This window comes from Coenobita brevimanus, chromosome 57 (assembly GCF_032717465.1).
Source record: "Coenobita brevimanus isolate Jiangsu-jjx chromosome 57, ASM3271746v2, whole genome shotgun sequence".
Classification (NCBI taxonomy): Eukaryota; Metazoa; Arthropoda; class Malacostraca; order Decapoda; family Coenobitidae; genus Coenobita; species Coenobita brevimanus.
The window spans coordinates 19,478,287-19,493,744 of NC_137010.1; the positions used below are offsets into that span (position 1 = coordinate 19,478,287).

General features: G+C 40.8%; 1 protein-coding gene across 1 annotated transcript in view; it reads right to left on the reverse strand.

Moving 5' to 3' along the window:
- Positions 1-15,458, reverse strand: part of LOC145401920 (uncharacterized) — an 88,736-nt gene that overhangs the window by 59,875 nt on the left and 13,403 nt on the right. Inside the window, exons 3-4 of the mRNA XM_080274026.1 lie at positions 9,611-9,798; positions 6,915-7,094 (exon numbers count right to left, since the gene is read on the reverse strand). Coding sequence (XP_080130152.1) covers positions 6,915-7,094; positions 9,611-9,798 — 368 coding nt within the window. The remainder of the gene's footprint in view (positions 1-6,914; positions 7,095-9,610; positions 9,799-15,458) is intronic.

The following is a 15,458-nucleotide window of genomic DNA, read 5'->3' on the forward strand; positions in this document are numbered from 1 at the left end:
CCTATTGGTAGTTTTTTCTTTTTTTCATTGTTTTCTTAGTGTTTATGATTATATTGCATATTCCAATGTGTGTTTTGATATCTAAAAAGAGCTGAAACACTGCAGAACACTGCCAAAATTAGGAGAGGTATTTTTTTTTTTTTTTTTTTTTTTTTTTAACCCGTTAACTGCTCTATACGAACTGGGCTGTTCCGAATGCAACTGCTCAATACAGCCCTGGCTGTGCAGGTGAATTTCGAATAGAATGTCATGGTGACCAAGGCCGACCCACGCAAGCATGTTTGAGCCTTCTAAAACGAAACCCAAACTGAAACCGAAAAAGAAAACAAAAACCATACATTCCAATAGGAAATAAGACACTTCGATGTTCATCCATGGCTTTACCAAGGTAAATATTGAGCTAATATTTCATTACTATATACTTTGGCATGTGTTCTCTCAATTCCTAAGACAAAATTTGGCCTTTGGGAAATTTCATTTTTACCCCTACTGTATGTCAGTGCACAACAGACACCTCCAAAAAACCACGATGCGCAGTTAACGGGTTAATGTGACTGACTCTGGGCTTCACAGCCTGCTCCCAAGGCCCAGTAGTCCTCCTACATACCGTACACCTCTACATATGTATTACTAGGGTTGTGCATATTGGCATTTTTTTTTTTAATGCACTATTTTCTTAGTGTTTAGGATTATACTGCATGTTTCAACGTGTTTTAACGTCTAAGAAGAGCCAAAAGACTGCTGAACACTGCCAAAATTAGGAGGGGTACTGTTTTTTTTTTTTTTTTTTTTTTTTGAGAGAGAGAGAGAGATCAGAAGTCCTAGAGACTGATAAGCAGGGTGGCTTTAGGACTGCCAGAGGATGTGTGGATCAAATATTTGCATTAAGACAAATAGTGGAGAAGGCTTGTGAGATGGACTATAAGGTGTTTATGGCATTCATGGATCTGGAAAAAGCATACATAAAGTAGACAGAGAAGGATTGTGGAAAGTTTTGTGGATATATGGCATAGACAGTATGCAACTAGGTGCTGTCATGAGTTTTTATGATGGTAGTGAGGCATGTGAAAGGGTAAATGGGCATCTAAGTGAATGGTTCATGATCAGTGTGGGCGTGTGACAAGGTTGTGTGATGTCCCCATGGTTCAGTATATATATATGTATGGGGTTATCAGAGAAGTAAAACCGCGAGCAATGGAGAGAGGGATGGTGTTGGTAACGAATGGTGATGGACAGAATATCTCAAATTTGTTGTATGCTGATGACACAGTACTACTTGCAAATACTGGACAAGACTTTGGTAATCTAGTGCAGAGTTTTGCTGATGTCTGTGAGCATCGTGCCTTGAAAGTAAATGTAGAAAGGGGTAAAGTGATGATTATTGAGGGAGAAGGTGACTTCCAGTGTGATGTTACAGTGCATGGAGAGAGACTGGGCTTGGTGAAAGAGTTCAAATACCTGGGTACAGTGAGAGAAGAGAGGGAAATGTGCAAAAGAAGTGGAATGTAGAATGACACAAGGAAGGGAAGCAGCTGGTGCTATGAAGACCTTGATAAGAAACAGAGGCTTGAGTGTTGCAGCTGCTCAAAGCTTACATGAAGGAACGTTAATGCCAACTTTAACATGGATGTAAGACTATGGTGTGGCATGAATATGAAAAGTCAGGAGTGAGAGCAGTGGACATGGGACTGCTGAAGAACGTACATGGAGTACAGAGAGTAGACAGGATACAAAATACTGTGATTTGTGAAAGATGTAGAGTGTGGAAGTCTGCGGAAACCAGAATTGAAGAGAGTGTACTGAGATGGTATGGTCATGTGAAGAGAACAGATAACAATAGCGTGGTGAAAAAGGTATGTCTGAGTGAATCTGAAGGAGGGAGAATGCAAGGTAGGCCAAGAAGAAGGTGGAGGGATATGGTGAATGAGTGTGTGAGGAAAAGAGGTATGAAAGTTGGTAAGGCTGAGGGACTGACAAGAGATCGACTTGGCTGGATGAATGTTGTGAGAAGAAGTGCATGATCAGGGATTTGGCACTTTTTTTTAACTTGACAGCATCTGGCTTGACTCTATCAGACACGTTTAAGTGAAGCTACCGAATGTGGTGAATGTTTTTGGAGTATCAGCCAGGGTCAGGATTCTGGGGGCTTGAATGGTAAGTGAATGGAAGTGTGTCCTATTGGACTGGGCAAACTTGGGCTGTTACTCCTCACCCTACCCTAGGGTGGGAAAGGAGGTCCGCATGATGATGATGATAATGATGATGTTTATGCATTGTTTTCCTAGTGTTTAGAATTATATTGCATATTGCAATGTGTGTTTTGATATCTATAAACAGCCGAAAGACTGCAGAACACTGCCAAAATCTGGAGGGGTACTGTGCATATTGGTACTTTTTTTTTTTTTTTTTTTTTTTTTATGCATTGTTTTCTTAGTGTTTAGGATTATACTGCATATTACAATTTGTGTTTTGATGTCTAAAAACAGCCGAAAGACCGCAGAACACTGACAAAACTAGGAGGTGTACTGTACATATAGGTTGGATATGTAGGTAGTAGGTTGGGTATAGGTAGGGGTATGGGTACAGTAGAGGATGCTGCTCCGTTTCCGGAAATTGCCTGTATCTGGTTATGCCTTTGGCTCTATTATGTCAGATAATCCAGGGATTACTATATGAGGGTGAATGGGAAAGAAAAAATAAAGACCGAAAGCAGTGAGTTGGGAATGAGGTATATATACTGTGTACTAGCGGAAGTGTGGCAGCTGTTTGGGTTTATGTACGTAAATGGTGTACACACAGTTGTGTGGGTTTATGTATATAAATAGTGTAGAAATGCTATTGTGTGGGTTTATGTACATAAATGGTGTACAGTCAACCAAAAAGTATAGGCCCTCTTACTGTGTGAATTATTCTGAGACATGGACAAAACACTATGATATATGGGGCAGGGGCATAGCCAGAAAGTTCACAAGGTGCAAAAATACAAAGGAGCATTACTAACGCAGTCTCTTGTAAAGAGCTACAAGAAGAATTTAACCCCCCCCATCCTGACGTTTTCTGGGCAGTGGTACGCCCCAGTCCCGACATTTTTGAACCTTTTTTTTTTGGCTCAAACATCTGCTTTTGGTGAGAAACATCGAAAATTCATACAGAAATCGCTCACCTGATGTTTAAAATACTCGATCCAGGTAGGAGTACCTCCTTACATTACAGGGTTTTCTATCAGGCTGGCTGCAAAGAAAACGAGTTCTATGGGAGGATAACTATTCCAAACCACTCATAAACGGTATTTATTTATTTATTTGGTACGAATTTATATGTAGTACGAGAGTATATTGGTTTTCAAACGGTAATATAGGCATTATAAGCATTGTTTCACTCACTAACTCATCACCATTCCTGACCATTTTTTGCCACTTTACCTGATCATCATTTCTGACTGTTTCTTCCTCTAAATATATGTAAACTTTGTCCTTCACACTGTCATCGATTGGAGAATCATTCTGGCCCTGAATGTCTTTATTGGCCAGGTCACTGGTAACAGGTGAATTGCCGAGATGATGGCGTGCGGTGGGGGGGGGGGAGGTTATGCGGTGTAAGGCATTGTCCCAGCTTGGCATCTTGTAGAGGAATAGAAGAAGGTGTCCCGTGTATACGTGCCAAAAATCACTCGCGAAAATTGAAAATTGTGCAAATTAGGGACCTTGCAATGTTGCCACGTTAATTTACGTCTCCGGGATATGAGTGCACAGCATGTGAGGACGTGAATTCACGTCTCCGGGACGGGGCGGGTTAAAAAACTCATGAATGGAGTAATACATGGCAAATGGAATTCAATGTGCACAAGTGTAATGTAATCAAGTTTGGTAAAAGTGGGAATAGACCAGATTGGGATTATATGTTAGGAAGTAAAACCCTACACATATCAGAAAGATAGAAGGACTTAGGTGTGATTATCAATAACAGACTATCTCCGGCTGACCATATAAGTGAGAAGGTATGGAATATGTATATCCTGCTTGCAAATATCAGAATAGCATTCACATACATAAATGAAGACATGCTGAGACAGATAGTAACATCTTTCATCAGACCAACCCTGGAGTATGCATCAGTAGCCTGGAATCATTATCTCAAGAAACACATAGATAAGACTGAAAAAGTTCAAAGGGCTTCCACAAGATGGGTATCAAGCTTATGGGATCTAAGCTATGAAGAAAGACTAGAAAAACTGAATCTACCAACGCTGCAGGAGAAGGAAAAGAGGAGACATGATTATGCTATATAAATGCATCTCAGGGAAAGTGAAAATAGACATAAATGAATATATATAACCTATTGGGAAGTATCAACATGAGGACACTGCAAAAAACTACATAAAAAAGAGAGGCAACCAAGACGTAAGGAAATTCAATTTCCCAAATAGGGCAACTGATCAGTGGAATGCACTACCGAATGAAATAGTGTGTGCCAAAACTATTAATAAATTTAAGGATATGTATGATAAAGATGGTTTAACCCCTTAACCGCGGGGCGTCACTTTCGTGACGCTTGGGAGCAAGGGATCATACCGCGGGGCATCGCTTTTGTGATTCTGTGTTATTTTGAATTCACCCGGGCTTCCAAGTGGGGGCTTGTATCATCTATCAGTACTGCCAATGTCCAACACTAGTCAGCACTCCTAATCTCATCTGTACTCCCATCCATTGTTGACAATTTAGCCATTTCTCCCCGTTCTTGACTCCCCTCCCTACCCCCCCTCCATTACCCTATCCTCTCGCCTGCCTGGCCATGCTACGCTAAGTAAATCTTCCCTGGAATTTTTCACTGATTTCATCCATTGAAATAAGCCCTATGTCGTATTCTTATACCAAATAATATATACAAGAAAGAAATAAGGTAAGTGAGAGTGCCATACACCTGGAATTGGCTAATTATCACCTGACAACACCTCATGTGCACTCGTTCGCTAATTTTCGCTGTTTTTTTCCCCTTGAAATATGCTGTATAATCTATTTTCATAATAAATATACATGTAAGGAGGGAAGGGAGAAGCCTAGTGATATTTACATTCACCTGGAACTACCTAATTTATAATGTATTGTCTAGGTTTCCTGCCAATCATATCAGTGCTACACAAAGCTGTTTCAAGATTTAACATTGGTAGCTCTGATTATATATCTCCTAAGTAGGCCTCTAATCTATTTTCGTAATAAATATACATGTAAGGAGGGAAGGGAGAAGCCTAAGTGATATTTACATTCACCTGGAACTACCAAATTTATAATGTATTGTCTAGATTTCCTGCCAATCATATCAGTGCTAGACTTAGCTGTTTCAAGAAGTAATATTGGTAACTCTGAATAACCCCTAAACAGGCCTCCAGGCTAGCCCTGCGTTATCAGTTTACTCTCATCTTCCGAAGTGAGGGGACGTATGTTTCTTCTTGCTGACTTCAAGGCCTTTTTTCACTCCCATGCAAATGGCTCTGTGACCTTTACCCCCTACTAAACCTCGTGTGGAAAGAGGTAAAGGGCTGACAATTGATAAAAGAGTGACTACGATTTTTCTATTGAGTAAAACAGTGCAAGTGGAATTGTAAATAATGTGTAAACAGCAAGTGAAAGTAATGAATGTAAATATACGTGAACAATGGAAAATAGTTTTATAAGTTATTTCAAGTGACAGTGCACAACACAGTGTAAATAAAATAGAAATGTAAATAACGTAAATAATATAGAGAACGTAAATAGAAATGTAAATGAGTAGTATTATAAGAATACGAGTATATACCCTAGGAGTAATGAAAGTGAAAGTTTCACTCTAGCATGTCTGAATGCTATGAGTTATGAGAGTGAAGATGAAAGTGACATTCACTCTCATTGCCAGTATACAGGACGAGAAAGTGAATGCTACGTATTTTACTGAAAGAAATTGAATCCCTACAGTGACAATAAACTAATACTACTGAAGGAAACTTATGGATAAAGACTGTAGATATATATAAGTGTTATATAGTAATAGAAATATAAAGTGTGAGGGGTTTTATGAATAATAAATGACAGAGTAACAAAAGCGAACTAGTGCCAGTGCGACGATCAGACGCGCTCGTAATTTCCATTGCTTTCACAGTGTTTTTTTTTTTGAGTATGGATCCCAAACTACTTGAAAATTGTAGAATAGTGTTTATAGTGTTTGTATCTGGCTGTGGTAATCATATTACGGGTTGTCGGGAAGTGTAAAGTGGAGACTTCGTTACCCTACTTCAGAGGTCTCCACAAGTCCTACGGTAACCGACGAAGGCTCAACAATCATTCCAGGAGAAAGCTGAAGGTATGTGCCATAAGCATATGTAATTTTATTATTCTAGGACTAATAACTGATTTTTGGCAAATATTTTTTGAGAGTCTGTCGGAGCCCAAATAACCCCGCGGCACACGCAAGTCATTGGTAAACAAGCCCGCGGTGTAGGGGTTAATAACGGGACAGTATGAGCTTGACTCATTCCTGTAAAGATACAATTATGTAAGAACAATCAGGTAAGAACACACACATATACACACACACACACACACAGACAAAGAATGATAAGAGTGAAGGAAGAAGCAGGCAGCACCATATCAATCACCATGTACCACTTGAGAAACATTGGTCTGATGTACTAGGGTGATGGTAATGTGTTAAACACAAGTTTAGATCCCCAAACAGCAGCTACCGGCTGGAGGTATTTCAGCTGTGTAATGTCACTAGAGATGTAGGTGAATCACAGGCCCCTGAATGTTCTGGACTACTGTAGCCTAGTCTCAAGCCCCTATACCTCACAGACAAGTAGTATGTGACTTGCTGTTATATCCAATTTCTGCTTCAGCATAATTCTCCTAACCCAACTTCCCACAGTCAGCCAGGACACTTACATATAGTGAGGGTTCTTCTTGCTGACGTCCTGCATCCAGGTAGTAGCATCCCGGAGAAGGCCAGTGGTTTCTTCAAGAGTTAGGTTGGTGGGGTGGTGAGTTGATTTAGTTACAATCATGCTGTGCCATGCCTCAATCTTGAATGTGTTGCTGACACGAACCGTTACATCACTGTCCTGTCTATTTTGGAGGGAAACTGTGTTAAGATTTTGTGAAGTATGGGCAGAATAAGGTGGTCTGAATATATGGAGAGACTGGGGAAAGCTCACACTAGTGCCTGGAATTAGGTCTGCCTGGAAAACAAAAGTAATTTAGCTGAGGATAACATCTCAAGCACATGTTCTGCTGAGGTAAAGCTCAGCAGGCTCGAGTAAGAACTGCTGGGATTCCTGTCTGTGAAAACAGGAACATCTGGTAAACCCCTTATATCAGAAAGCAATACACTTCCTCATAATCATCTTTTTGTCTACTAAATCTGACTGAGTGTTGTCACCCAACTACTCATCGGAGGTAGCAGGACCAAGGTCACGTCAGGATGCAATATGCCAGGTGATCTAAACAGAGAACCATAAGCTAATTATTTCTGTAATTTTTCAGGATTTGAAACCTAGGTATAGTAGCCCCATCCTGAAGTACTTAGTAATATTAATATTATCAATTATAAATGCTTAAACAAGTATGGTATATGATTCACACACTGCGATGAAATGCTGTACTGAAAAATGTAATGTTCACTTGTTTGTTGGTCAGCGGCCACAAATCCAGGGAACTAGGCCATTCAAAATCAGGTACACTGGGAAGCAATATGCCCAGCAATCTCAAAAGAGAAGCACAAGCACATGGATTATATTGGTTTTCAGTATTTGAAGATTTGGTACAGAAGTCCTATCCAGAAATACTTTCTTCAGTTACCTACAGTACGCTCCTCATGGGGCAATGTAGGATTGGATGATGGATGGATGTATGTGGTACCATCTAAACTGCTCAGCGCTCCAGTGAGCAGTGTAAGATAAAGTATACAGTTTCCTTTTTCTTTTCTTTTTTTTCCCTATTGCCAATCAGCCATTAGATGTCTCTGATAGGGACAACTTCTTTATACTACCGCAGTTAGAGGGGAATTGTACATTAGATATATGAACAAAAACTAACTGCTGTAGGACAGTTGGTTCATGCTAGGCAGCTTCTACAATGACAGGGATAGTAAAGAAAGCCACTCATAGGTGTGACCTTGAGCATTAGTAGATGACTGCGAGTCCAGAGAACTGAGCTCAGCTCAAAAGAAAAGATGAAGCATCTCTCTCAACCATTTGAATTTCAAGGCATGATGCACAGTGTACTGTGCTAAGGTCTGTATGGTCTGTACCTGGTTCCAGGCAGGAAGCATGCACCTGGAATGAGTCCTGCTGGAGAAACGAGGTTCTATTCTTGTTACTGCCAGATATTTATACGCAACTTGGGAGAGACATCTTGTAGCTACAAAGCCTAAGTGAACTGAAAAAAATTTCCAGAAACTCCCTCAGTAAGATAACATTTTTCATTCTACTCTTGCTACTGCCAGATGACTTAATTCTGATTAAGACAAACCCTTCAAAATGAAGTGGTTGGTATCTAACAAATATCTCTTTTATTCAGTTGATAAATGATTCATTTTATGTATTATAATTTTTTTATTTTAAGCAAGAAAGAAAGATTCAAAGGCTAGAAGACTACAAGACTGTTCCCTCCTCAGAAGAAGAAAAAAAAAATCAAGATCTATGCATTTTGAGATGCCTGGACACAATGTGTTAACAAGACTGGAGGTCACAGGCAGTGGGATATACAGACAGAGGAAGATAGATCCCTTGTTGACTTGTGGCATACATGAAGGACTGGAAGCACTGGTTAATTCCTGGATTAGAGAGTTGGACAGAAAAATGGTGAAAGTTTGATGCTACATGGGTGCAACACACCTGCCATAATGGAGGAGGGATGCAAGCAGAAAATTCAGAAGAACAATGACCACTGAAGTTGCAACAGAAAAGAGATAAAGTTGCAACAGTACAGCAAAGAAGAGACAGAGGCTGAAGCTGGTCATTAAGTAGAGGGGAGTTAATGAGATGAAAAGTCTCTGAATCCACCCTGTTGAGAAGAGCTCCATGTGGAGAGCCCCTCCACACAGGAGAGTTGTACTCTACACAGGGGCAAGCAAAATCCCTATATAAAGTCAACAGCTGTGTGGGGGTGAAGAAATCACAGAGCTGGTTTAACACGCCTGGTCTTTTGGAAGCAGCTTTGGCAAGAGAGGTACTATAATATGATCGTTCCATGATAAATCCAGAGAGAATGAAACCCCAAGTATGTTCAGAGATGATGCAAAATTAAGTTAGATGCTGTTAAGTATTAAAAGATATTCCTGTGGAAGAACTGCTGCATTGAAAGATGTTGGAACTGGATTCTGGATGCATTACAAACAAGGTTACTTCTACCTCAATCAGAGATATGAGCCAGGTCAGGTGTGCCATAGTTCAACCCATGTTTGCGGAAGTAACTGCAGTGATGGACGCTGCAAAAAGTGAGTGGAAAGGTGAAGGGTGGAGTTATCTTACTACCATTAGATAACATAATTCAGTTTAAAAAGGAGCCTCATAGTGATAGTGTTAAAAAACGAAATATCTAGTAACAAGCACAAAGACAATAAACTAACCCAACCAACCTACCTGCCAAACTCGTCTACAGCAGTATTTGTCGAGTATTTACAGAAATCACAGTCCTTGGCTGTCTTAGCTGAGAGTTCATCAACCCACTGGAACACATCCAAGGCTTGCTGTGGCATAGGGCGGTGGGCGCGGAGTGGGTTGTACACCACATGCTCCGAAGTTAGGGGGTGGAACACATGAATGACATGCTGTAACAAAATAAAAATGGGAAAACACATTAGTTGGGAATTAACAACACACATGCAGAGATACCGTATTTCAAAGTACTGTATATAAGATGTTGCACTGTGTAAGACACACCCTAATTTTGGAAAAGCAAGTCTAAGGAACAAAGTTTTTGACTCCTCACCAACATTCACTATAACCTTAGCTTGATATAGTTACATTCACACAAATGTACACTCACATTTCAATATTTCTATCAGTCAACAGTTCCATTATTACTGAATATAAGAATTAAAATAGTGAAAAATCTGTATCAGTCATACATTTAAACACTACAAATTACTTCTGTCCATTCATCTGCTTTTTCACAGAGTTTCAACCAGATAGGTTTGTATATAAATATTCACCTACCAGTATCCCTATTCAACACTACTAATCAGTCTACTATATAAAAGGTAAAATATGCAAGTCACACATATGTACACCAGAAACTGCTTTTGTACACCCTTCCTCATCTCTGGAGCTTGACCCAGCTATGTTTGTCACCAGCAGACACCAGGTGGTGGCACTGTCAGTATGTAAACACAGTTGGGTTTATCCTCAAGTCACTTGACTGCATGTAAAGCATCAGCATGACTCTAGCAATGACAGTATAAAATCATAAAAATAATGACCAATAAAAAGGTATAAAAACTTGTTCGTCCTAAATTCCATGCTGGCACTGAGGACTTCCAGCCATAACCACCAACACACACCAGGTGGCAGCACTGTCAGTATGTGAACACAAGACTTGTGGCTGTCCTTGAAGGTTTTCCTAAATCTTCTGAGTAAACGATCAAGTGGGATGCAACGAATTACCAAATCAGCACTGAATCAGCACAAAAGCGGCACTTTTAACTGGGAAATATTATTATTTTTATCATCATATCGGTTCATACACACCTAATTATCTGACATGAGCTTTAAAATTTTTCTTTAATTTAACTATTAACAAAGAATCAGCATTCAGAGCGAAAATATACTAAAGTTAGTGGAAATGTTTCATCATTAGCTCAACATCCCCCCCCAGACTGGCTTCTACTTTGTATAAATATTTATTTAAAATGAGGTAGGTGGTATCAGCCTTCATCCATTCACTTGATGTGCTGACCACTTCTGCCTTCACTTTTATCATTCTTTACCTGTATCTGCCCTCCTCTCTCCCTGTTTCTCCCATCTTCCTTGTTACTTTTTATTACTCATCTTTCCTTTTCAGGTGGCTTTACACTGAGTGACAAACCTAATGGTTTCCTATAAGCTAGGAAACCATTTACAATGCTGGGTGGTAACCATATATCCAACCCATAGGTGTTTCCCAATCCATAGGTGTTTCCTACACATCAACAAGTGGGCTGGTGGAGGGTTAGTGCCCCTCCCCGTAAAACTACTAACTCAAAGACAAATGGCCACCCTCCACAGGATTCATGGCACCTGGCTATCGATGGACAGAGAAAATCCAAATACATTTATTTGCATTTTAGATATTTATGCAAAACAGAAGTCTGTCTAGGCATGGTGGCAATCTAAAGGGGAAATACTCACTAACTTTAGCATGTTTTCATTCTGAATCCTGATAATTAACAACCGAATTAAGCAGAATTTTTTTGTACTGGATTCCAGATAATAGGTGTGTATGAACCTACAGGCTGTAAAAATTATGATATTTGCCAAATAAAAGTGCCAATTCAGTAAATGACATAAACCCATGTTGCATCTTATCAATATTCACTCTTCCTCTTGTCATACCTTGTAGGACTCTCTCCATTACCTTTATTATCTGGCTCAAAAGTTTTATACCTCCATAATTTCCTCTTTCCTGTGCATTGCCCTTCCCTAAATCCCCACCCAAAACTACAGTTTCATCATCCTCCACACCACCAACCACACATATTAAGTCATTCCAGAATCTAAGTTTTTCTTTATCATCCAAGCCAATCTGAGAAGCATATGCCAATATTACTGAAATCATGGTTTACCAAACAATATCTTTACTGGTATCACCCTTTCATTTACTCTCATTACATTCATGACATATTCCACCTATTTCTCCCCCTGCAGCACACCCACACCACCACATCTGTCTATACTTCCATGGCTGGTGACACTGAAAGCAGTCCAGGACCCATCAACAAATACCCATGTCCAGCATGCTCAAAACCTATCACTTCGAGCCGACAGACAAAGGGTTGAGTTCAGTGCAATTCCTGCAAGACCTGGACCCATTACACCTGCACAACACTTGAATCCAGAGAATATTACACAAACACCTGGACCTGCTCCTTATGCTCCTTCCCCCCACCCACTAACCCCCCCACCAACCCTACTCCTACTTCCTCCACACCTCCTCAGCCTAACCCACCAATCCTTCCCACACCATCCAATCCTCCAACCCCTCCCATGCGACCCCAATGTAATTCACCCCAACCCTTACCTCCATCACAACCTTCTCCTACCCATTCCCCTCCACCAACACCCCCACCTCCCCCCAGTGCTGCAGCACTCAACGCACATCATACACACAATATAAACATTCTTCAAATAAACATAGATGGCATAAATACCAAAAAACAAGAACTTACACAGTTCATCAAACAACAAAACATACACATTGCCATCTTACAAGAAACAAAACTACAAAGAACACAAAAAACACCTACATTTCATAATTTCACCACCATCAGACCAGACCGGACTGACAGCAGTGGCAATCGACTCATCACCCTGGAACACCAATCCATCAACTTTTCAGATACTAGCGCTCACACACAGTCACTTCTCCCCCAACATGACACCACAAGAGAAATACAAACAATCAAAATATGCACTGGTAACAAGTCACACAACAATCGCCCATACATACAACCCCCTCAGTCATCCCCCACAGTACTACACAATTACTCCCCTCAAATACACCACATCACTAACATACCCATGATCATCCTGGGTGGTGATTTCAATGCCAAGGTGTAAGCCTGGCATGTCAACACCCTGACTCTGACAGAGGGCTGGTACTACAATCCCAAACAGATCATCTTTTCATCCTCAGTAATCTCCATCAACATATACATATCCCACACCAAGCCCTCTTCCTCCCATCATCCCCATACATCATCATTTGCTTCCCAAACCTTACTCCCACAACATCCTGGAGAGTGGTCAAAACCCTTGACTCTGACCACCTCCCAATCATCATCACCACCAAAACCAGAATCACTCCAGCTGGCCACAGACACACATACATTAATTATATGACAGCCAACTGGGAGGCCTTCACAAATGAAACAGAACAACACTTTGAAACATTAAACAGTACATCCATCACAAACATCAACACCCCTGTGCACACTTTCAATACAATTATTCAAAATGCAGACAAAAGACACAACCATAAAGGCACCAGAAAGAGACACAACCCCAACTTCACACCAGAAATTCAAGACCTCATCAGTCAACGGGACACATTACGACACTCCCCAATACCCCATAAACAAGACACTGTACAACAAATACAAGAACTCAACACAAATAAACAATATCAGAACAGCAAACACTAAATTGGAATAATTATCTCCAAACAGTTGATCACAAACACCAGCAAACTCTACAAAACACTAAACAGCATCACACTCCCCAAAGCAACACTACACAATCACACACTGCCATCACAACAACAGACACCATACCCTCAAACAAACAACAAGCACTCTCATCAATCATTTTTCACACGTCAGCCATCTAAACCCCCATCGTGATGACCGACGTGTCATCCGACACAAGAGACAGTTCCCCATAAACCCAGACTTCGCACCTTTCACTTACAACCAGATGAAGCACATCATTAGTAACCTTAAGCACTCATCTGCCTGTGGACCAGACAACATAAGCAACACACACCTTAAACATCTTGGACCACAAGGCATACAAGCACTCATCAACATATCAAACTACAACTACTCACACAACATAATACCCAACATCTGGAAGCATGGTGCTATCATCACTATCTCCAGACTCAACAAAGACCCCACGCTACCTTCCTCACACCGCCCCATCACACTCCTCTACACCCCCTCCGGAGTCAATGAATGACTGGTATTACAACTAGTTACACCTCACAACTCCCTAGCCCCTTCACAACATGGTTTTAGGTCACTACACTCCACAAACATTCTTCTTACAGACCTAACACAGAGAGAGTTTTTGATTACATCAATTCAGCAAGGACACCATATGGAACACTCCTAGTCACACTAGACATTAGCAAAGCTTTTGATGCCATCCCCTACCACAACCTCACAAACAAAATATTCAACACAAACATGTACAACACAAAAATATGGCTGGCAAACTATTTTTTTTTTTTTTATGCAAGTAAGAAGAAACCAAAGGTTAGGAGCCTACAACAATTCCTTCCAGGAAAAAAACAAAAACAATACAAAAGTGATCGAAATTCCAGATCTGTTCATTTCAAGATGCCTAGACACACTGCATTTGAAAGACTGGAGATCATAGGAAGCAGGAAGTACAGACAGAGGGAGACAGTTCCAGAGTTGACCTGTTGCATAAATGAAGGACTGGGAGTAATGGTTAACTCTTGCATTACAGAGTTGGACAGAAAAGGGATGAGAGTTTGTTGCTAGACGGGTGCTACACACCCGTCGTAGAGGTGGAAGGATGACAGTTCAGAGGAGCATTGACCATGGAAGTGGCGATCGAAAAGAGATAAAGAGGCAACAGTGCAGTGAAGAGACAGAGGTTGAAGGGAGCCAGTAAGAGGAGGAGAGTTAATGAGATGAAAAGCCTTTGACTCCACTCTATTAAGAAGAGCTGTATGTGGGGAGCCTCCCCACATATGAGAGCTGTACTCTACACAGGGCGAATGAAACCCGTGTACAAAATCAATAACTATGCAGGGGTAAAGAAGGTACAGAGTCGGCTTAGCACACCTAATCCCTTGGAAGCTGATTTTACAAGTAATATGATCTTTCCATGATAAATCTCGAGCGAATGAAACCCCTAGCATGTTCAAGGATGATGCAGGCTTGAGCTGGATATTATTAAACAGTAGTGAGTACTCTGTGGAAGATTTTGTCGGGTTGATAGGTGTAAAAACTGAGTCTTTGATGCATTAAAAACAAGATTATTTTTACCCCAGCCAGAGATACGAATCAAGTCAGACATTAGGTGTGCCATAGCCTCATCCCTTGTTTGTTGAAGTAACTGCTGGGATGGATGTTGTGGGAACCGAATGGAAAGGTGAAGGGTGGAATCATCAGCATACAAGTGGATAAAGTTTGATGTACAGCTTAGAAGATCACTGATGAATAAAAGGAAGAGTTGGTGATAGGACAGAGCCCTGAGGAACACCACTGTTGATAGATCTAGGAGGAGAACGATGGCCGTCTACAACAGCAGCTACAGAACAACCAGAAAGGAAGCTGTAGATGAAGGCACAGATAGAAGGACAGAAACCGTAAGAGGGCAGTTTGGAAATTAAAGATTTATGCCAGACTTGATCGAAAGCCTTTGAGATGTCAAGTGCAATGGCAAAGCCTTCACCAAAGTCCCGACAGGAGGATGACCAGGAGTCTGAAAGGTAAGCTAGAAGATCACCAGTGGAGCGTCCCTGATGGATCCCATACTG